General features: G+C 45.6%; 1 protein-coding gene across 2 annotated transcripts; it reads left to right on the forward strand.

The window, feature by feature from the left end:
- Positions 1 to 14,776: 14,776 nt before the first annotated feature.
- LOC311130799 (uncharacterized protein) lies at positions 14,777 to 22,926 on the forward strand. Of its 2 annotated transcripts, none has more exons than XM_084163597.1 (2): positions 14,777 to 15,024; positions 22,180 to 22,926. In XM_084163597.1, the coding sequence occupies exon 2, from the start codon at positions 22,184 to 22,186 to the stop codon at positions 22,838 to 22,840; it is 657 nt and encodes a 218-aa protein (XP_084019723.1). In that variant the 5' UTR covers positions 14,777 to 15,024; positions 22,180 to 22,183; the 3' UTR covers positions 22,841 to 22,926. The 2 variants fall into 2 exon arrangements, with proteins under 2 accessions (XP_084019723.1, XP_084019722.1); XM_084163596.1 differs by having other exon boundaries at positions 14,783 to 15,024; positions 22,177 to 22,926.
- Positions 22,927 to 23,229: the final 303 nt, after the last annotated feature.

A 23,229-nucleotide genomic window follows, 5' to 3' on the forward strand; every position in this document is an offset into this window, starting at 1 on the left:
TAATACCTCAGTATCTCACTAATACCCCCTAATCTAAAGTGTTCACTATATATACTTTATAAAGTATGAAAATGTATGCACTCACTAACTGTAAGTCACTCTGGATAAGAGCGTCTGCTAAATTACTAAAATGTAAATGTAAATAAATGTTTATAAATTACTTGTTATTCCCCCAAAACTGGTCACATCAGTAGACAGTACCTCTCCACCAATGGCTAAAAATAACCTAAATCATGGAATAGTAAAAGAAGAAGTACACAACACAAGGAAGTATAAGACAAAATGGATTCCATTAAAATGTGACGTCTAGCATTGGGGTGAGTTGCTGCCGGAAGTGTTGTGGAGTCTAATAAGCTACTTTAGCATGCTAGTAACCTAGCATGCTAATGAAAAAGGCAGTTAATTAAAAACTAGCAGTATTTTATTTCAATCTTCTCGATTTCGAGGCTTCGATAATGGGACAATTAGGAATACAGCGACACCTTCCATCCCTGGATTGAGATAAAGTTTTCAAGCCATATCCCTTTTCCGTCACCACAGTGAAAACATATTGGCATAGGACCGTTTCGACTTGATGGCAGACTGAACTTGAAGTCGAGCTTTGGCTAACTAAGCCCAGTAACATAATTCAACTCAAAATATGCTATTCTGTTATTTAGAAATAAAATAAAATAATATCATAATGTTTCTTAAGACCTTCCTAAATAAAAAACATAACAAACATTGTGATGGTGTATATTAAATTGATTTACTTTGAAGTGTGGTAGTATTTGATATACAGTTGAAGTTGGAAGTTTACATACACTTAGGTTGGAGTCATTAAAACTCATTTTTCAACCACTCCACAAATGTCTTGTTAACAAACTATAGTTTTGACAAGTCGGTTAGGACATCTACTTTGTGCATGACACAAGTAATTTTTCCAACAATTGTTTACAGACAGATTATTTCACTTATAATTCACTGTATCACAAATCCAGTGGGTCAGAAGTTTACATACACAAAGTTGACTGTGCCTTTAAACAACTTGGAAAATTCCAGAAAATGATGTCATGGCTTTAGAAGCTTCTGATAGGCTAATTGACATCATTTGAGTCGATTGGAGGTGTACCAGTGGATTTATTTCAAGGCCTACCTTCAAACTCAGTGCCACTTTGCTTGACATCATGGGAAAATCAAAAGAAATCAGCCAAGACCTCAGAAAATAAATTGTAGACCTCCACAAGTCTGGTTCATCCTTGGGAGCAATTTCCAAATGCCTGAAGGTACCACATTCATCTGTACAAACAATAGTACGCAAGTATAAACACCATGGGACCACACAGCCGTCATACCGCTCAGGAAGGAGACGCGTTCTATCTCCTAGAGATTCATGTACTTTGGTGCGAAAAGTGCAAATCAATCCCAGAACAACAGCAAAGGACTTTGTGAAGATGCTGGAGGAAACAGGTACAAAAGTATCTATTTCCACAGGAAAACGAGTCCTATATCGACATAACCTGAAAGGCCGCTCAGCAAGGAAGACGCCACTGCTCCAAAACCGCCATAAAAAAGACAGACTACGGTTTGCAACTGCACATGGGGACAAAGATCTTACTTTTTGGAGAAATGTCCTCTGGTCTGATGAAACAAAAATAGAACTGTTTGGCCATAATGACCATCATTATGTTTGGAGGAAAAAGGGGGTGGCTTGCAAGCCGAAGAACACAATCCCAACCGTGAAGCACGGGGGTGGCAGCATCATGCTATGGGGGTGCTTTGCTGCAGGAGGGACTGGTGCACTTCACAAAATAGATGGCATCATGAAGAAGGAAGATTTGGTGGATATATTGAAGCAACATCTCAAGACATCAGTCAGGAAGTTAAAGCTTGGTCGCAAATGGGTCTTCCAAATGGACAATGACCCCAAGCATACTTCCAAAGATGTGGCAAAATGGCTTAAGGACAACAAAGTCAAGGAATTGGAGTGGCCATCACAAAGCCCTGACCTCAATCCTATAGAAAATGTGTGGGCAGAACTGAAAAAGTGTGGGCGAGCAAGGAGGCCTACAAACCTGACTCAGTTACACCAGCTCTGTCAGGAGGAATGGGTCAAAATTCACCCAACTTATTGTGGGAAGCTTGTGCAAGGCTACCCGAAACGTTTGACCCAAGATAAACAATTTAAAGGCAATGCTACCAAATACTAATTGAGTGTATGTAAACTTCTGACCCACTGGGAATGTGATGAAAGAAATAAAAGCTGAAATAAATCATTCTCTCTACTATTATTCTGACATTTCACATTCTTAAAATAAAGTGGTGATCCTAACTGACCTAAAACAGGGAATTTTTACTAGGATTAAATGTCAGGAATTGAAAAACAGAGTTTAAATGTATTTGGCTAAGGTGTATGTAAACTTCCGACTTCAACTGTATAAGTATTTATATATTAAATCTTTATCTGACTCTATAAAGATACTTAAAATATGCAAGCAAGAATTAGGCAATGAGTTGACATTGACTAGCAAGAATTGGTCTGAGAGTGGAAAGGCTGAAATTTAACATTATGAAATCACATACAAGGCATAAACTTAAGTTATAAGGCATTAGCAAACATTACAATGCAATACTTTAAGCATGATCAGAGAGGGAGAGAGAGAGAAGTCATAGCCTAAAAGGTCATGCCCTAAGAGGTCACCAGCGCAGGTCAGGAACAAAGAAAAAGAGAGAGACAATGAATCTAAGACTCTTTTATAAGCCGCTGAGTTGTTAGAATAAAATATTCTGAGTTGTTGACCAATAGGATACTGTAAAAATGAACTTCCAATCTGATATCAGACCTACAGGATGTAAAGACAACTGAACCTGTAGGCCGTCATTGTAAATAATAATTTGTTCTTAACTGACTTGCCTAGTTAAATAAAGGTTAAATAAAAAATACATAAAATAAAACCTCTGCTACCCAGAGGGGTGACAAGAGGGGGTTGGTGAGATAATGCAGCATTCCTAAGACAACACAGAGGAAATTCTTGCATACAGTGTAAAGAGTTACTTATGGGCCCTATATAATCCTCCCTTGAACACATCTGATTCTGGATCAGACAGAAGTGTTTGAAACGATCTGGATGGCCAGCACTGTAGTCACTGTAGACAATCTTCAGACCAGCAGTTCACGGTCCTAGCAGCATCACAGGTAGCATTGTCTTCTGCTTTAGACATGCAAAGGTCTGATATCTGATTGGAAGTTCCCTTTTACAGTATACTATTGGTCAACAACTCAGATTTTTTAATTGAAATTATAAACTGGGTGGTTCGAGCCCTGAATGCTGATTGGCTGGAAGTCGTGGTATATAACCTACCATTTGGTTTTGAAGTGTTGAAACCAAACCATATGATTTGTATTAAAAGTATTTTAATAAACAACAGGAAAAGGTGACTGTAAGAAGCGCTCATCATTTCAAATAGGCTACATGTCGTATTAAACAGCATATAAACACTCTAAATAGGTCAGGAGTCAGACAGGTAGCCTAAGAAGGATTATTTAGGATGCATAATTTCAATTATTTCAAGTCGATAGCCTACAAATAAAAAAAATTGTGAAGCATTTGCGAGAGCAACACACTAGGCTGGCATGGACTCAGCATTTAAACAACATTTTGTTGTATTAAATCATTATAGTCTTTAAATTGCACACATAGGCTGTTTGACTTCTTAGAATAAAATACAAATTAAACGAAAAATGCCTTATTAGGCTCAGTGCCTTTGAATTCAGAAACATGAGTTTGGCCAGTCTGTGGCTTCAGGCTCATGTGATGGTGCCTGGAGAGCAGGCCAGCCGCAGAGAATACCCTCTCAGCTCCTGCAGAGCCACTGGGGATGCTAAACACCATTTGGGCAACTAATGCCAGGTTGGGCAGGGATCCGTAGTTGGTTTTTTATTTTTCTGTAGGTAGGCCTAAAGGATTTTAGGTAAAATAAACCTATCAAAATGGAAAGCTCCTTGAAAGAGGTAATATGCCAGACCTATTGGGCCAAAATCAATGATGGCCTATTGTATAGATAATATAATTAAAATTAACGAAACTTTTTAGAGATAAAATGTTTTGTTTATAATTAATTTACTACAATGACACATTTAGCTAGGTACCCTGCTCGTTCCTTTCTGTTAGCAGTAAGTACACCATCATGCTTTCGGAATACCTGTCTTTTCAGATTCCATAATGAGTCTTTAGTTGTGGACACTACACCACCACACTCCCTCTCTTGCTATTGGTCCTCATCTTTGTAAGTCACCTTGATTTATCACCTGTGTGTTTTATCAGTTTCTTTATGAAAATATTGACCATACTAGATGACAGTAGCTAAAGCAAGGTGCTATAGTGGCACACAAGTAGATTACAAATGCATGCTGGGCCGGGCATGCCCTGAGCTCGTGAAGTGAGTGCTACTGGAGAACTACTGTAGCGAAATAGGAGGGGATGAGAAAGCCGAAGCTCCAGCCTCTGGGAAACTCGCTCCACTCTCCAGTCAAATTGGGCAAGCTCCACTCTTTGCTGCACTCCAGCTCTGCTCCGCTCACATACTCTGGCGTGGACGTGCACACCACACACTAGGTGGGACTGACTGTGCATCCATCCTGCTATCTGTATCTGAGTCAGACATGTCGCTTTGGAGCCTATTCGAACAAATCTCGCTGCGCGTCATGTAGAAATGAACTACGTAGTCAGATAAATTCATTTTTTTGTATGCTTGAAGTTCTGCTTGCAACTGCTCTATTTTGCTCTCTAATGTCTTCTGGGATGTTCATCACTAGTTTGCTGTGTCGCTATTAGTTTTTCCTGAGTAAAAACACAGCAAGCTTTAAAATTAACATCCTCTTGGATTTTTTCTTATGCATGTCAATACACTGAGTATACAAAACATTAAGAACACCTGTTATTTCCATGACATAGACTGACCAGGTGATTCCAATTATTGATGTCACTTGTTAAATCCACTTCGGTGTAAATGAAGGGGAGGGGACAGGTTAAAGAAGGATTTTTAAGCCTTGAGACATGGATTGTGTATGTGTGCCATTCAGAGGGTGAATGGGCAAGACAAAATATTAAAGTGCCTTTGAACAGGGGGCTAGGGTCATTCTGTTGTATCCGGTGTAATCTGGTGTCCTGTGTGATCTTAGATATGCTCCCTCTAATTCTCCCATCTCTCTCTCTCTCTCCCCTCCCGGAGGACCTGAGCCCTAGGACCATGCCTCAGGACTACCTGGCCTGACGACTCCTGGCTGTCCCCATCCCTAGTCCACCTGGTCGTGCTGCTGACCCTGTTTCTGCTGTTCTGCCTGCCACCATAGAACCCTGACGTGTTCACCAGACCCCCCTGCCTCCCTTATGTTTGGTATACTCAGTGTATATTTCCAGTACTGAAGAATTTAATCCTTAGTCGAATCAAATGTGAGAACATTCTTGCCTTTTTTAATCAAATCATTAATACGAGTCGATTACCATAACTCAAAAATATACACTGCTCAAAATAAAGGGAACACTAAAATAACACATTCTTGATCTGAATGAATGAAATAATCTTATGAAATACTTTTTCTTTACATAGTTGAATGTGCTGACAACAAAATCACACAAAAATTATCAATGGACATCAAATGTATCAATCCATGGAGGTCTGGATTTGGAGTCACCTTCAAAATTAAAGTGGAAAACCACACTACAGGCTGATCCAACTTTGATGTAATGTCCTTAAAACAAGTCAAAATGAGGCTCAGTAGTGTGTGTGGCCTCCACGTGCCTGTATGACCTCCCTACAATGCCTGGGCATGCTCCTGATGAGGTGGCGGATGGTCTCCTGAGGGATCTCCTCCCAGACCTGGACTAAAGTATCCGCCAACTCCTGGACAGTCTGTGGTGCAACGTGGCGTTGGTGGATGGAGCGAGACATGATGTCCCAGATGTGCTCAATTGGATTCAGGTCTGGGGAACGGGCGGGCCAGTCCATAGCATCAATGCCTTCCTCTTGCAGGAACTGCTGACACACTCCAGCCACATGAGGTCTAGCATTGTCTTGCATTAGGAGGAACCCAGGGCCAACCGCACCAGCATATGGTCTCACAAGGGGTCTGAGGATCTCATCTTGGTACCTAATGGCAGTCAGGCTACCTCTGGCGAGCACATGGAGGGCTGTGCGACCCCCCAAAGAAATGCCACCCCACACCATGACTGACCCACCGCCAAACCGGTCATGCTGGAGGATGTTGCAGGCAGTAGAACGTTCTCCACGGCGTCTCCAGACTCTGTCACGTCTGTCACATGCTCAGTGTGAACCTGCTTTCATCTGTGAAGAGCACAGGGCGCCAGTGGCGAATTTGCCAATCTTGGTGTTCTCTGGCAAATGCCAAACGTCCTGCACGGTGTTGGGCTGTAAGCACAACCCCCACCTGTGGACGTCGGGCTCTCATACCACCCTCATGGAGTCTGTTTCTGACCGTTTGAGCAGACACATGCACATTTGTGGCCTGCTGGAGGTCATTTTGCAGGGCTCTGGCAGTGCTCCTCCTGCTCCTCCTTGCACAAAGGCGGAGGTAGCAGTCCTGCTGCTGTGTTGTTGCCCTCTTACGGCCTCCTCCACGTCTCCTGATGTACTGGCCTGTCTCCTGGTAGCGCCTCCATGCTCTGGACACTACGCTGACAGACACAGCAAACCTTCTTACCACAGCTCGCATTGATGTGCCATCCTGGATGAGTTGCACTACCTGAGCCACTTGTGTGGGTTGTAGACGCCGTCTCATGCTACCACTAGAGTGAAAGCACCGCCAGCATTCAAAAGTGACCAAAACATCAGCCAGGAAGCATAGGAACTGAGAAGTGGTCTGTGGTCACCATCTGCAAAACCAGTCCTTTATTGGGGTGTCTTGCTAATTGCCTATAATTTCCACCAGTTGTCTATTCCATTTGCACAACAGCATGTGAAATTTATTGTCAATCAGTGTTGCTTCCTAAGTGGACAGTTTGATTTCACAGAAGTGTGATTGACTTGGAGTTACATTGTGTTGTTTAAGTGTTCACTTTATTTTTTTGAGTAGTGTAGATTGCTTTCATATTCGCCATTACGTAGGCCATTTGTTCGTTATATATCAGTTAATCTAATAGAATAAACTCCAATTTAGTAATGGTAATATTTGATATATAAGTATTTACATATATACTGTGTATATCTCACCTGTAACCCGTAATAAGACTATGAAATTAGCCTATTAAAAATGTTAATCTGACTCCATAAAGATAATTAAAATATGCAAGCATTAAGCATTGAGTTGACGTTGACTAGCAAGAATTGGTCTGAGAGTGGAATACGAAAAGCAGATATTTAATAGAATTATGGAATCACATACAAGGCATAAACTTCAGTTACAAGACATTAACAAACATTACAATGCAATACTCTAGGCATGGTCAGAGACGGAGAGAGAAGTCATAGCCTGTTAAATGGCGATATAGCACTGCAAATATGTTTTTTGTTCAAGTGCAAGTTGCCGAAGTTGATGATCACTTGTGATTTATCAGGCCTTTGTTAATGGCTGCAGTTGTGAAGCAAGAAGTTCATGCAATAAAATAGATTCTGGAGATGCTCTGTTTTTAATGTAATTATTTTTCTTATACTTGTATTTTGTACTTCTATTATCATTGCATGTTTTAGGTTATTTTAGCCATTGCTGGAGCATCAGGTACTGTCTACTAATGTGGCCAGCTTTTGGGGAGTAACAAGTCATTTATAAATGTTTATAAAGTATACATGGTGCACACTAAATTAGAGGCTGCGAAATAGTTTATTAATAATTAGTAAATGGTTTATAAGGAGCTACATTAATCATCAACTGAGGTATTAGTAAGTGCATGTACTCACATTTACAAATGCACTCATAAACAATAATAAATATACCATTCATACCATTCAATATTTGTAAATATGTATATAAATGTTGAGTCAAACCATTAATCAACCATTAACAAATGGCTTATACATAATCTTATGAGTTGACAATATCTCCTTTATAACTGGTTTATAAATCCATTAGTAGTACAGGATTAATCATTTACAGATTTTGAACATACTATGATCAAACACTTGATTAATTATCGTATAAATCATTAATAGATCATTTAAAATAGAGTTTATTAATGCGTAAATGACTATTTAGAGATTGCTTATTGACATTTACAAATGTAGGAACAATGATCAATAAATGGTAAGTAAACTCTTTATAAAAAGTGTTTATATATGATTTATTCAAGCTTGAATCCTTAGTTGCGACATCCATTTTTGGACTTATAAATTAATTATATATACCCATTGATACTTGAAGAATATAACTTTGAAATGCATCATGGGCTTAGTTCAGACCCCAAAATATAAGCTTGTTTTACTCCAATGTTTGTAAACAATGTACATGTAAACAAACACTGTATAGCCTCAAATAATGGTTACAACTATAATTTTGATATCATGGATGGTCAGTCCTTGCATCCATAACTCTGTCTATGAATTTGACAGTGGTTACATTTCTCAAGGCCCATCCCTCAGCTATTTACCGAAACAGAGGCGGGGTGTCCGCTTTGTTATTGTTTCAATTAAGGATTCTAGCTTTAAGCGATTCGGAATTTGTAACATATCATAGGAATTGCAAAACAAATAGTTTTTTATTTTATGCATTTTTTTGCAGGACGTAACATATCATATGAAATGGATGTCATAGTACACAATTGTGCACAATTTTCGGGGACCAGTTTTGGCTTGTGAGCACTACTTTCAAAACTACTGGATGAAATTATACAAAAGCTCTTGAGCAGGGCCGGCTCCAGGCATAAGCGACATAAGCGGTCGCTTAGGGGGCCCCCGACCCAAATTATTATATATACTGTATTTTTTTAGGAACTCAGTCGGCGTCTCAATTTGCTGCTGAGAGTTAAAATAGTAGAATAGCAGTTTTTCTCTTGTTTTGTCAGTCACTGACAGTTACTCAATTAGCCATGTCAGCTAATAATTTTTAGATTGGTAAATTAGTCTAGCCAGTTATCTAAACTTGTAGTAATCATGGACGAAAATTTAACGGGCACCCAGGGCACGTGGCCAGGGGCCCTGACCTCAAGGGTGCCCATTTTGAGTCATTTTCACTCAGATGTCATTAACATGGCATAAGTCATGGCAAAATGTGCAGAATTGCAGGAAATTTGCTTTAAAATGGCAAATATTTTTCTCCACCCCATGGCAAGATGGGTAGAATAGCAGGAAATAAGCTTTAAAACTGCAAAAATATATATATATACGCCCCATGGAAAAATGTGTCGAATTGCAGGAAATTAACTTTAAAATGTCATTTTTCTCTCCGCCGTTATAATTTTTTTGCCTGCTTGGTGGGGGGGGGGGGTCTCCCAACCAAATCTAGTTTAGGGCCCCCAAGAGGCTAGAGCCGGTCCTGCTCTGGATCATCACTTTCATATAAAGTGTTACGAAACGTTCTTGTGTAGAGATGACACACATCCACTGCTAACTAGGGCCGGGACATACCAGTATCCAAAACACGAAGCGGATTTCACTTCTTTAGGAAAACAGCTGTAATGTTGGAAACAAATATCATTATGTTGTCATCCTGAGTCACATTTATTTTTATTTCCAAGCAATAGCACACAATATTTTACATACAGCAGTTTTTTTTTAAGGACCAAAGAGTGAGATCTGCTTCGTGTTTTCATTTTTGCCATCGGAAAAATATTGTGATACTGGTATTGTCCTGGCCCTAATACTAATGTGTAGTATACCTAAGCAAGCAGTGACCATTTTGCACTAGAAAGTTCACTACATATCAATGATCTACTGCATTGTCACATCAGGGCTGTTTGGAGTGAATCCTAACTTCCACTCGAGTCAAACTTTCAATGTGAGACAAAGTGAACATTTGTGGAAGTTAGCATCTACCCCTTAGTGAGTGACTGTTAATCCCTCTTCCCCCTTACCTCAGCCCACCGACCAGCAGGGCTTTCATGACACGGGTAGGGGTGCAGCTCTGCACCATGTGACCCAGGGCAAAGTTTGCGCCCTGCCGGATGAAGGTGTTGGACTCGCTGGTTTTGTGCAGCAGCACGCGTGCCGTCCCCTCCACCTCACTGTCCATGGCCCTCTGGAGGTGGACGTACATGTCACCCAGTGTGGCCATGGCAGCACAGGACACTGCAGAGCGCAGGTTCTTCACCTGAATCATAATAACACACACAGGACCAGCTATTAATGTTGAGCAGTACAACCCACTAACATCAGAAACATGACACAATCATTTGTCTTGACTTGTTCTCCAAATGTAGCAGATTTGTGCAGATGAATAAATAGGGCAGTGAATGAATACAGCTACCTCATTTATAATGGCAAGGCAGATATCATGGAGTTTAGGCATCAGCATGTCCATGTGGTTCTGAGCCAACGCACGGAGAGAGGTCAAGCCCTCGATCTTCTTCTCCCTGCAATTCAGTGAAAGAAACATAAGCAATTTCCACAACATTATGATGATGTTCATCAATTAGGACTCCCTGTAGTTTCTACGCTCTGTAGCTAAAATCTACATTTACAAGGCTTCCTTTAGCCTAGCTCCATTGGTCTTGTCTACAGTGAATGCTCACCAGTCATCAGAGGCAGAGCGGAGCAGCTGGAAGGTCTTAGTCAGGGCCTGCTCTGGGTTGGACAGGGGCTGCAAGCTGGTCTTTATTTGGTCCTTTGGCTCACTGGCTGCCTTCTTGTCTATGGGTTGACAGTGGACATCTATCTGTCTGTGAACTGTATATATATATATATATATATATATATATATATATATATATATATATATTCATTAATTTATTAATTTCCATATCTGTTTTTAGCTTTTAACACTTGAACATCTTAGTTCATTATGACATCATATAATTCTACATTTAGCACACATTTTTTGGTGCTCACCCAGTTAGCCTTCAGCAAAGACTATCTCAATGTGAAACAAGCAAAGCAAATGTGGAAAAATGTCTTAGCCCTGGGCTAAGCTGGAAAAAAAAGTCATATGAAAAGCCATTTGTGTCCCTTCCCTTCCTACTGTCTTCCTATCAATCTACCTAGCTTCATCTTCCCGTCGAATGTCATTAGTGTGAGTACATGAGAGGGACTGACCTGAGCCGGTGGCAGCCTTTGGCAGTCTAAGGAACCTTATAGGCCGAGGCAGTTGGCTCCTGGGCTTGGTAGGAGGGGGAGTAGGCCTGGGTGTGGGGTCACGCGGCTTGACCGGGGTCCCGACATCCAAGTAGTCACGGAGCTCCGCAGGGGTGTTCATATCCACTGAGCTCAGGCTTCCCAGAGAGCTGGTGACTATTTCCCCCATAGACATGACCGAGCTCGAACTTCTCCTGCCCATGGCCTTCACCTCATGTACCACCTTTGGAGTAGACCAGAAAATAATGCTCCTATCATAGAAATACATATAGAACTATATACATAAACTAATAATTAGAGAGATCTTGTATTCTATGATCTATTCTATCATGCTGTCATAGACAGTATCCTAAGACATGGAACCACTGTCTAGTTTGGCAATTTATCAGTCCAAGTATAATCCCGAACTGCAAATTTGCACATTTACAAAAAATTAGAAGTCCATCCTACCTTCCAGGCCTCCTCCTTCAGGTGAGCCTCGATGGCCCTCACCTCCTCCAACAGGTCAATGGGTCCGTTGTTGTCAGCACAGCCCTGGTCCGAATGGACTTTCAGGGCCTTGACTCCCCGCCTGCCCTTCCTCTTCTTGCCCCTTTTGGAGGGAGCTCCAGTGGAAGGGTCGGGAACAGGATGCACGCTACTACTGCTGAATGACTTCTTTACCTGGATGGACTCCAGAGAGTGAGATCCGGGTCGAACTTGGGCTCCGTCCACCCCCACCACGTTCTTCAGTGGGGCCAGAGCTATGTGTTCAAGCCTTCGTGGCAAAGGCCTTGGCGGAGTTTTCGGGCGCAGAGTGCACTGCATAGTGGGGATGAAGTGGTGCGCGAAGGTGCTGCCAACACCGATGAGAGCAGTCCGGACGTAATTCTCATGGACAGCACTTATCTTCCTTTGCTTTGCTTCCATGGCCTCTCTCTCAGCTCTCTGCATCTGCCGAAGTCTGGCGTCACTGATGAAGCCACGATGGCCTTCTGGGATTGTGTAGCTCTCCTGATAGCCCTGGATCACAATGGTGAAATGAATAGCAGAAGTGAAGTAGTCAAAATAGTTTCTACAGTGTGTCATATAAAGCTTTTAAGCTAAAGGTTTTATGGATGTAAGCCTACTGTATATCTATGAAACCACAAAATAAACACAGTGATATTTTTGAAAAACTTTTGAAAAACTACTGAGCCTTACAAAACTTGAAGACTTGTCCTGGTCACCCTGTTGGTTTAAAGCCATGTTTTGCTTCCTCAAGTTTTCGATGACACTCTTCATCTGAGAGTTCTCCTTCTGGAGTTTGTCAAACTCACTTGTTTTTCTTCCTCGATAAGCCATTGATGATTAATATCAACACTCTCTAAATAAGAACTTAACCTATCTCTGTGAGAGATCTATCATGAAATGAGTGGAAATAGAATTTTGCCAGTCAGATGGAACCAGCAATGACATCATGGCAAGGGTTCCGTTACATTGTGATGTCATAATGGGGTCTGTTGACAGTGTTGATTAGCACTACAGCAAATGGTGAACATTCATGAAAGCTTTTTGATTCCCATATAAAATCATAAATATGTGATGAATTTGTAAATACTATATAAATATACACTGAACAAAAATATAAACGCAACATGTAAAGTGTTGGTCCCATGTTTCATGAGCTGAAATTAAAGATCCCAGAAATTTGCCATACGCATAAAAGATTAATTCTCTCAAATTCTGTGCACACATTTCTCCTTCGCCAAGATAATCCATCCACCTGACAGCTGTGGCATATCAAGAAGCTGACTAAACAGCATGATCATTACACAGGTGCACCTTGTGCTGGGGACAATAAAATGCCACTCTAAAATGTGCAGTTTTGTCACACAACACAATGCCACAGAGGTCTCAAGATTTGAGGGAGCAGGCAATTGGCCTGCAGGAATGTCCACCAGAGCTGTTGCCAGAGAATATAATGTTCATTTCTCTACCATAAACCGCCTCCATGTCGTTTTAGAGACTTTGGCAGTACGTCCAATCGGCCTCACAACCGCAGACCACATGTAACCACGCCAGCCCAGGACATTTTAGTCAGTTAGCAGACGCTCTTATCCAGAGCGACTTACAGTTAGTGAGTGCATACATTTTTCATACTGGCCCCCCATGGGAATCGAACCCACAACCCTGCCGTTGCAAGCGCCATGCTCTACCAACTGAGCTACAGGAGGCTCCACATCCAGTTTATTCACCAGCGGGATAATCTGAGACCAGCCACCCAGACAGCTGATGAAACTGTGGGTTTGCACAACCAAAGAATTTCTGCACAAACTGTCAGAAACCGTCTCAGGGAAGCTCATCTGCATACTTGTCATCCTCACCATGGTCTTGACCTGACTGCAGTTCAGCGTCGTAACCGACTTCATTGGGCAAATGCTCACCTTCGATGGCCACTTGCACGCTGGAGAAGTTTGCTCTTCACGGATGAATCCCAGTTTCAACTGTACCGGGCAGATGGCAGACAGCGAGCGGTTTGCTGATGTCAACGCTGTGAACAGAGTACCCCATGGTGGGGTGGGGTTATTGTATGGGCAGGCATAAGCCTCAGACAACAAACACAATTGCATTTTATCGATGGCAATTTGAATGCACAGAGATACTGTGATGAGATCCTGAGGCCCATTGTCGTGCCATTAATCCACCGCCATCACCTCATGTTTCAGCATGATAATGCACGGCCCCATGTCATCGGATCTGTACACAATTCCTGGAAGCTGAAAATGTCCCAGTTCTTCCTTGGCCTGCATACTCAACAGACATGTCACCCATTGAGCATGTTAGGGATTCTCTGGATTGACGTGTACGACAGCGTGTTCCAGTTCCCGGCAATATCCAGCAATTTCGCACAGCCATTGAAGAGGGGTGGGCCAACATTCCACAGGCCACAATCAACAGCCTGATCAACTCTATGCGAAGGAGATGTGTCGCGCTGCATGAGGCAAATGGTGGTCACACCAGATACTGACTTGTTTTCTGATCCACGCCCCTACCTTTTTTTAAAGGTATCTGTGACCAACGGATGCATATCTGTATTTCCAGTCATGTGAAATCCATAGATTAGGGCCTAATTTATTTATTTAAATTGACTGATTTGCTCATATGAACTGCAACTCAGTAAAATCTTTGAAATTGTTGCATGTTGCGTTTATATTTTTGTTCAGCGTATTATATATATTGTATATACACACATACTCACGCATCAATTATCTTTTTATTACACTACTTCCATTGTGTTTTTTAAAAATATTTTTCCTCTCTCTGTTTTTCTCTTTCCAGCTGAGTATACTTTTGGTTTATGAACGTCAGGGTTGAGGTCAATTCCATTTAAATTCCAGTCAATTCAGGAACTACACTGAAATTCCAATTCCAATTCTCTTAAATGTTTTTCAATTAGGAAAATGTGTAATTTAATCTGGTTTAGATTCTGAATTGACTGGAATTGAAATGGAATTAACCCCAACCCTGATGACCAATGATCAAATAATACATGCTGTATCCCCAAAATATCACTAGAGGGAAACATTGCCTGGTATGTCTTACCATGAGAATGGACCTATTGTCTTACTTTACGATATGGAATAGCATGAATACAAGAATGAGGGATTCTGTGTACAGCACTTTAAAATGAAAGTGAATGTGATCTCTAAAGCAAACAGGATATTGTTTGAAGAAATTCTATTGGGTATGATGTCCATGGATGCCACACAAGGAAGCAGAGTTGAGCTGAAAAATCAAAAGTGAAACCAAATGAGAAACACTGTCAAAACATTGGAGGCAGAACAGGTAGGTTAATTACGAGAGAAAGGTAGAAACAATGTAAAAATATTTTAGCAAGTTTTCCACAGCCAGTCAGTTGCACCACATTTGGATCTATAAGGCATAGATTTTCGTTTTTCTACAGTAGTAACTATACAGTACTGCATTTATTGTTGTTACTATCTATATGTATGTTTTGCTTTCTCTCAGTCCTGTCAAATTAACGCTGTACAGCTGCTATGGTGATCAGGGTTGACTTTCATTCAGTCAGTTCAGTAAAAATGAAAAGTCTTCATAATAAATGACGGGAGATTTGAATTAAATTATTCCCTGAATTGACCCCAGCCCTGGTGGTGACTATACAAAATACTCTCTATAGAGGGAGAAGATGGAGTTTAGTTCAGTAAAAAGGAAAAGGTTTGTGTTGTTCAGTGACACCTTGTATACTTTGTATACATTATGATATCATACTTTGTACTCAAATTAGCACACTTAAGGCTTGATTAAATCAGTAGAGAATATATGCGTTGTACTTCACGTTTAAAGATCATTTCTGATTGAGCCGACATATGCAGCCTTTACCGTGAATGCAGTCTCTTCAACTGCGGGAACATTGCCTTTATCAATTCACGTTTAAAGATAATTTCTGATTGAGCCCACATATGCAGCGTTTACCGTGAATTTAGTCTCCGCAACTGCGGGAACATTGCCTTTGTTAATCGCCCTATAAAGCGGATCTTCAGCGCTACGGATTGAATTAAGCCTTAGTCAATCATATTTTTTGGGGGAATAAATCATGGAAACATACTTGAGTAAATAATCATTTGAGTTGGGAGATTTTAGAAAAGAAAACCTCTCTATGTCTACATCTTCAATATGTTTTTTCCCTAATAAAAATATTATTGCTGTATGTGTACAACACATATAGCCTAACCCGGTACAGCCAGAAGAGGATAGGCCATGTCATGAGCCCTCTCACTCCACCGGGTTACCACCTTAATTTGTTTCCACTATCTTCCACTCTGCTCACCACTCTCTCTCTACTCAGCCTAACTAGCTCCACCTGTCCCTGCTCTGCTCGGCTCTAATTACTCTGCCAGCTGCGCTGCATTACCCACTAACCTCTCCCAGTATTTAAAGCCCTGTCTTTCAGCTCTCCTTTGTCAGATCGTCTGCAAAGCTCACACCCGGAACCTGTTTGCTCGCGCTTCTGGCTCACCCTTGTTTTGTGACCCCGGACCTGCCTGATTCTTGGATACTCTTCTGCCCCAGGAAAACCAGACCTGCTTTCTGCCATTACGACTCCTGACTACTCTTCGATCCCGGTAACTCTGACCAGCCTTCTGCCTTGCTACAACGTATTTGGATTTCCCTTGAACTGTACTTCTGCCTTGTTTCATCCGCCCCGTTGTGTCTGTGTTTCCCCCCCCCCCCCAGGACTTCTGGACCACCAACCACCGGCGTCATAGGACGCATCGCTGCCACTGGGGGGGGCACAGACCCAGCACATTGGACGGAATCCCTGTTATTCCCAGTAACCCCTGGAGCCTTCACTCACTCCCTACTTCCCTTTTCCCTTAAGTTTTAATAAACTTTCTGGTGTGACGCAATTGTGGTCCTCTGGTCGTCTGTCTGAACCGTGACAGTACGATCTGACCATCATGGACTCAGCGCACACTTCCCCCGACATGGAAACCGACGAACCTGAGCAACCCACCGCCATCCTACGCCTGGAACACACTGAGAGAGAGCTAGCCCGCATGAGCGGCGACATCACCTCTCTGCTTCAGGTCGGCCACCAACAGCATCAGCAGTTCCAGCAGCACCAGCAGCAGTTCCAGCAGCAGCAACAACAACTCGCCATGATCATCCAACTCCTCACCAACCTTACCCCAGCCACTCCGCCCACCGGCCCGTTTCCAGGCAGTCTGCCCACCAGCCCTGCCCCCGAGTTACCTGCCCCGGTCATTGCAGCCGCTGCTCCGGAACCCAAGATTGGAAACCCCGAGCGGTTCAACGGCGATTCTACCCAGGTCCGGCCATTCCTGACTAGCTGCCGACTTCAGTTCTCCTTGCAGCCAAGGACCTTCGCCACGGAGGGGGCTAAAGTTGGGTATGCCATCACTCACCTGACGGGCCGAGCTCGACTCTGGGGAACAGCAGAGTTCGAACGTCAAACCCCCGCATGTGCAACCTTCGACCTGTTTGCTGAGGAGATGCTGAAGGTGTTTGACCTGGATTCACCAACCGCAGAGGCGTCTCGTGAACTGTTCAGTATTCGACAAGGCAGACGTACAGTCGCAGACCATTCCATCGACTTCCGAACCCTGGCAAGACGAAGTTCTTGGAACACACCATCGTTGGTGGACGCGTTCTTCCATAGCTTGGCTGACTATATCAAGGACGAGTTGGTCTCCCATGAACTGCCTTCCACTCTTGATGAAGCCATCGCACTGACTGTCCGGATCGACAGAAGGATACAGACCCGTCGTCGTGAGAGGGGGCGCCAAGGTCCACCAACTACCGGCATTCGGAGAGATCCGACTGGGCTCCTGTCATCTACTGCCACTCACCCAAGTCAGCTTGATCAGTCTGAGCCTATGGAGATTGGGCGAGCCTCTCTCACTCCTGCAGAGCGCCAGCGCCGCTTCACCTCAAACCTCTGCCTCTATTGTGGAGGTGATGGACATCGTGTGGTAACCTGCCCTTTAAAAGCCGAAGCTCACCGGGCATAGGGGGAGTCCGGTTGAGCTCAATGACCATCCAGTCCTCCGACCGCAAACCCCTGCTGCAAGTTCACCTCCGCCTCTCTGACTCAACTCACACCCTGGCTGCTCTGGTGGATTCTGGCGCCGAAGCCAACATAATGGACATCAAGCTGGCACGCCAACTGGGACTGGAGAACCTCCGTTTGACACCTCCTATTCCTGCCCGGGCACTGGACGGACACTTACTCGGATCGGTCACTCATGTCACGGCCCCGGTCTCGATGGGTCTGTCCGGAAACCATCAAGAAACTATCCAGTTTCACCTGCTCCCCTCTCCAGGTCAGCCCCTCATCCTGGGTTACCCATGGCTCCGCCGGCACAACCCTCAGCTCGACTGGGTGACCGGGGTGATCAGGGAGTGGGGAGAGGACTGCCACCGAACCTGCCTGCTTGCTGCCGCACTACCCCCTCGGCCAGTACCTACTAACTCCGCTCCTGACCTCTCCAATGTCCCAGAATGCTACCATGGTCTCAGAGAAGTGTTTAACAAAGCAAGAGCCACATCTCTGCCCCCTCACCGACCGTACGACTGTGCCATCGACCTCCTCCCTGGAACAGCCCCTCCAAAGGGCCGTCTTTATTCGTTGTCTGCTCCTGAAAGAAAGTCCATGGAGGACTACATCAATGACTCTCTGTCCGCAGGATTAATCCGTTCATCTTCATCTCCTGCTGGTGCTGGCTTCTTCTTTGTGGGGAAGAGGGACGGATCTCTTCGCCCCTGCATCGACTACAGGGGACTCAACGACATCACAGTGAAAAACCGTTACCCTCTGCCTCTGCTCACCTCTGCTTTTGAGTTGCTCCAGGGAGCCACTGTTTTTACCAAGTTGGATCTCAGAAACGCTTACCACCTAGTGCGGATCCGGGAGGGAGATGAATGGAAGACCGCATTCAATACACCAACAGGCCACTACGAGTATCTGGTTATGCCTTTTGGCCTCACCAATGCTCCTGCTGTGTTCCAGGCTCTAGTGAATGATGTACTGCGGGACATGTTAAACAAGTTTGTCTTCGTTTACCTGGATGACATCTTAATCTACTCCAGAAACCTGTCTGAACACACCCGCCATGTCCAGCAAGTCCTTCATCGTCTTCTGGAGAATTCCCTCTACGCCAAGGCAGAGAAATGTGAGTTTCACGTCAAGACAGTGGCCTTCCTGGGGTACATAGTGGCAGAGGGAAGTATCCAAATGGATCCTGCCAAAGTATCAGCAGTCACTTCATGGCCAGTTCCGGAGAACAGAAAGAAGCTGCAACAGTTTCTGGGGTTTGCTAACTTCTATAGAAAGTTTATCCGGAACTACAGTACCGTTGCTGCCCCTCTCACTGCTCTAACCAGCACCAAGCAACCCTTCACCTGGACCCCAGCAGCCGACAAGGCCTTCAGTACCCTCAAGGTAAGGTTCACCTCCGCTCCCATCCTCCAGATGCCTGATGTGGACCGGCAATTCATTGTGGAGGTGGACGCCTCGGATGTGGGAGTTGGTGCTGTGATTTCTCAGTGGGCTGCGGAGGATAGGAAGCTCCATCCCTGTGCCTTTTTCTCACGTCGGTTGTCCCCCTCTGAGTGCAATTACGACATAGGGAACCGAGAGCTGCTGGCTGTGAAGCTTGCCTTGGAGGAGTGGCGTCACTGGCTGGAGGGGTCCACCATTCCATTTCTCGTTTGGACCGATCATAAGAACTTGGAGTACATCCGCACGGCCAAACGGTTGAACTCCAGGCAGTCCCGCTGGGCCCTGTTCTTCACCAGGTTTAATTTCACTCTGTCATACCGGCCTGGATCACGCAACACCAAGCCAGACGCCCTCTCCCGTCAATTCCAGAAGGATGACAACCCCTCCAAGGATCCTGTGTCGATTCTGCCAAGTCCCTGCATCGTAGCAGCTCTGACCTGGGCTGTTGAGGAACAGGTGCTGGAAGCTCTCCGCAACCAGCCAGGTCCCAGCACTTGCCCAGCTGACCGCCTTTTTGTCCCCGAAAACCTGAGGTCCCAGGTCGTTCAGTGGGGACATGACTCCCGCCTAGCTTGTCACCCTGGCTCCACCCGCACTTACAACCTGCTCGCCCAGAGGTTCTGGTGGCCCTCTCTGAGAAAGGATGTACGGGAATTCGTCCAAGCCTGCCCCATCTGCAACCAACACAAGTCGTCCTGCCAGCCCCCAGCCGGATTGCTGCAGCCCCTGCCTGTGCCCAGACGTCCCTGGTCTCACATCGCCCTTGACTTTGTCACGGGGCTGCCCCCTTCAAGTGGCATGACCGTCATTCTCACCATAGTTGACCGATTCAGCAAGATGGCACACTTCATTCCCCTCCCCAAGCTCCCAACCGCCAAGGAGACCGCCCAGGTGGTCCTGGAACACGTCTTCCGGATCCACGGACTGCCAAAGGATGTAGTTTCTGACCGTGGTCCACAATTCTCCTCCGCTTTTTGGAAGGAGTTCTGTCACCTGCTGGGAGCCACAGTCAGTCTGACTTCCGGATTCCATCCCCAATCCAATGGGCAGTCAGAGCGGGCAAATCAGGAGCTCGAGAAGGCACTGCGATGCATGACTTCACGCAACCCCCACTCCTGGTCGCAGCAATTGACATGGGTGGAGTACGCACACAATTCTCTGACCTGCTCTGCCATCGGTATGTCCCCTTTCCAATGTGTTTATGGATACCAGCCTCCTCTATTTGCCAGCCAGGAAGGGGAGGTTACTTGCCCATCTGCACTTGCTTTTGCCCGTCGATGTCGCCGCACCTGGTCACAAGCCCGAGCCACACTCCTCAGATCCGTTGCCAGCTACACTACCGGGGCCAACCGTCGGAGAATTCCTGCTCCCACCTACCATGTTGGTCAAAGGGTGTGGTTGTCATCGAAGAACCTGCCACTCAGGGTGGAGTCGCAAAAGCTGGCACCTCGGTTCATTGGCCCATTCCCTATCATGAGAGTGATTAGCCCAACTGCTGTCCGGCTCCAACTGCCTAATTCCATGAGGGTGCACCCCACTTTCCATGTGTCTAAGATTAAGCCCATTCATGAGAGTCCGCTGATCCCTGCTGCGCCTTGTCCTCCTCCTCCACAGCTCGTCGATGGTGGTCTGGTTTACACCGTCCGCCGCCTGCTTCGGTCCAGACGGAGGGGTAGGGGTCTCCAGTACCTCATTGACTGGGAGGGCTATGGACCTGAGGAAAGGACCTGGGTGCCAGCTAGTCGGATTGTGGATAGGACTCTCATCACCGCCTTCCACCAACGGCATCCTGATCAACCTGCAATCCGTGGGGGCCGCCCCAGAGGGGTCCCTAACCGTCCTGCCCGCTCGGCTTCCTGTCCTGTGCCTGATCCTGTCTCGGGACCTGTCCCATCTCCCGACCACGGCCCTCCGGCTTCCTCCGAGGATGAGGACGTTCACTCGGACCGTTCGGAGGAGTTCTAGCCCTCCTCCGGCTCCCCTCCTCCCGCCCGGCGTGGTGTTGCTCTTGGGACTTCTGGGGCCGTCCCTTGGGGGGGGGGTTCTGTCATGAGCCCTCTCACTCCACCGGGTTACCACCTTAATTTGTTTCCACTATCTTCCACTCTGCTCACCACTCTCTCTCTACTCAGCCTAACTAGCTCCACCTGTCCCTGCTCTGCTCGGCTCTAATTACTCTGCCAGCTGCGCTGCATTACCCACTAACCTCTCCCAGTATTTAAAGCCCTGTCTTTCAGCTCTCCTTTGTCAGATCGTCTGCAAAGCTCACACCCGGAACCTGTTTGCTCGCGCTTCTGGCTCACCCTTGTTTTGTGACCCCGGACCTGCCTGATTCTTGGATACTCTTCTGCCCCAGGAAAACCAGACCTGCTTTCTGCCATTACGACTCCTGACTACTCTTCGATCCCGGTAACTCTGACCAGCCTTCTGCCTTGCTACAACGTATTTGGATTTCCCTTGAACTGTACTTCTGCCTTGTTTCATCCGCCCCGTTGTGTCTGTGTTTCCCCCCCCCCCCCCAGGACTTCTGGACCACCAACCACCGGCGTCATAGGACGCATCGCTGCCACTGGGGGGGGCACAGACCCAGCACATTGGACGGAATCCCTGTTATTCCCAGTAACCCCTGGAGCCTTCACTCACTCCCTACTTCCCTTTTCCCTTAAGTTTTAATAAACTTTCTGGTGTGACGCAATTGTGGTCCTCTGGTCGTCTGTCTGAACCGTGACAGGCCACCCCTCTCTCTGAGCTGGGTTCCTCTCCAGGTTTCTTCCTTGATGGGAGTTTTTCCAAGCCTCTGTGCTCTCACTTCTGCTTCGCTTGCACTTTGGGGTCTAGGCTGGGTTACTGTAAAGCACTTTGTGATAACTACTGATGTATAAAGGTCTTTATAAATACATTTGATTGATTGATATCAACTGTTTACAAATTGGTGTCAACTGTGTGTCCGTTAGCAGAGCCATGCCAGTGAAGTCGGTGCAGTTCAGCGGTTGGGAGGCTGTGGTTGAGAAGCAGAGTGTCCTGAAACCTGGTCAGGCACCCCGGGGCAGACAAGGCTACACCATGTACCATGGAACCCACCGTGACAGAGCCCGAGCCATCATCACGGGGGGGTTCCAACCCTCGGCGGGGGGCACGTTGGGCCCGGGGGTCTACTGCAGCCGGGACATAGCCAAGGCACAGGGCTACCCCAGTGGGTGCCCCTCTGTGGAACATGTGGTACTGCAGCTGAAGGTCCGGGTGGGCCGCGTGAAGAAGATGGATAAGCAGAATGTAGCAATGTGGCACTCGTGGCAACAGAGCGGCTATGATACGGCCTGGCTGCCCTCCTCCGTCATTGGGCGTGAGGAGGACTGCGTGAAAGACCCCAAGCGGGTGGCGGTGAACGGCATCGCGCACTGTGGCGACCCAGCCACGAAGCACACCCTCGAGAAGCTCATCAGTCAGCAGAGACAGGGGGTGGAGTCAAGTGGGCGGGGACACGAGCAGGGGATTGTGGGCGGGTGTAAGCGGTGCAAGAAGCAGACACCGATTGGCCACTCTCTGGAGGTGTGTTGGGGGTGTGGTGACACTGTATGCCCTTTTATGGACAAACATGTCTGCAAAAAGAGCAGTTGAAAGTGACAGCTTCTAAATACTGGATACTTTATGATGATGACATTACTGGTTAATTCAACAATAAAAAAGGTTTGTGTGGAATTAAATTAAGCTTTGTTGGTGACTTCATTATAGGTGTCACGGAATCAGCCGAGGCTGCTCCTCCTCCTTGCTCGGGCAGTGTCAGGCTGATGTGGATGTGGTGTAGGAGTCAGGCGCAGGACACAGAAGCTACTTCCAACAGACTTTACTGGAAGACACGATAATACAAAGAAACGGACCTCAACAAAACAAGGAGGCGAGCGATTACGCAACAGTGCGCAAAAACACTCCAATGGCACAAGACTACGCAAAAGTGCGTCAGTACACGAAAACACAGTGGAGCAAAAATACAGCACCTACGGACAGGC

The sequence above is a fragment of the Coregonus lavaretus genome (genome assembly GCF_964263955.1).
Source record: "Coregonus lavaretus genome assembly, chromosome: 6".
Classification (NCBI taxonomy): domain Eukaryota; kingdom Metazoa; phylum Chordata; class Actinopteri; order Salmoniformes; family Salmonidae; genus Coregonus; species Coregonus lavaretus.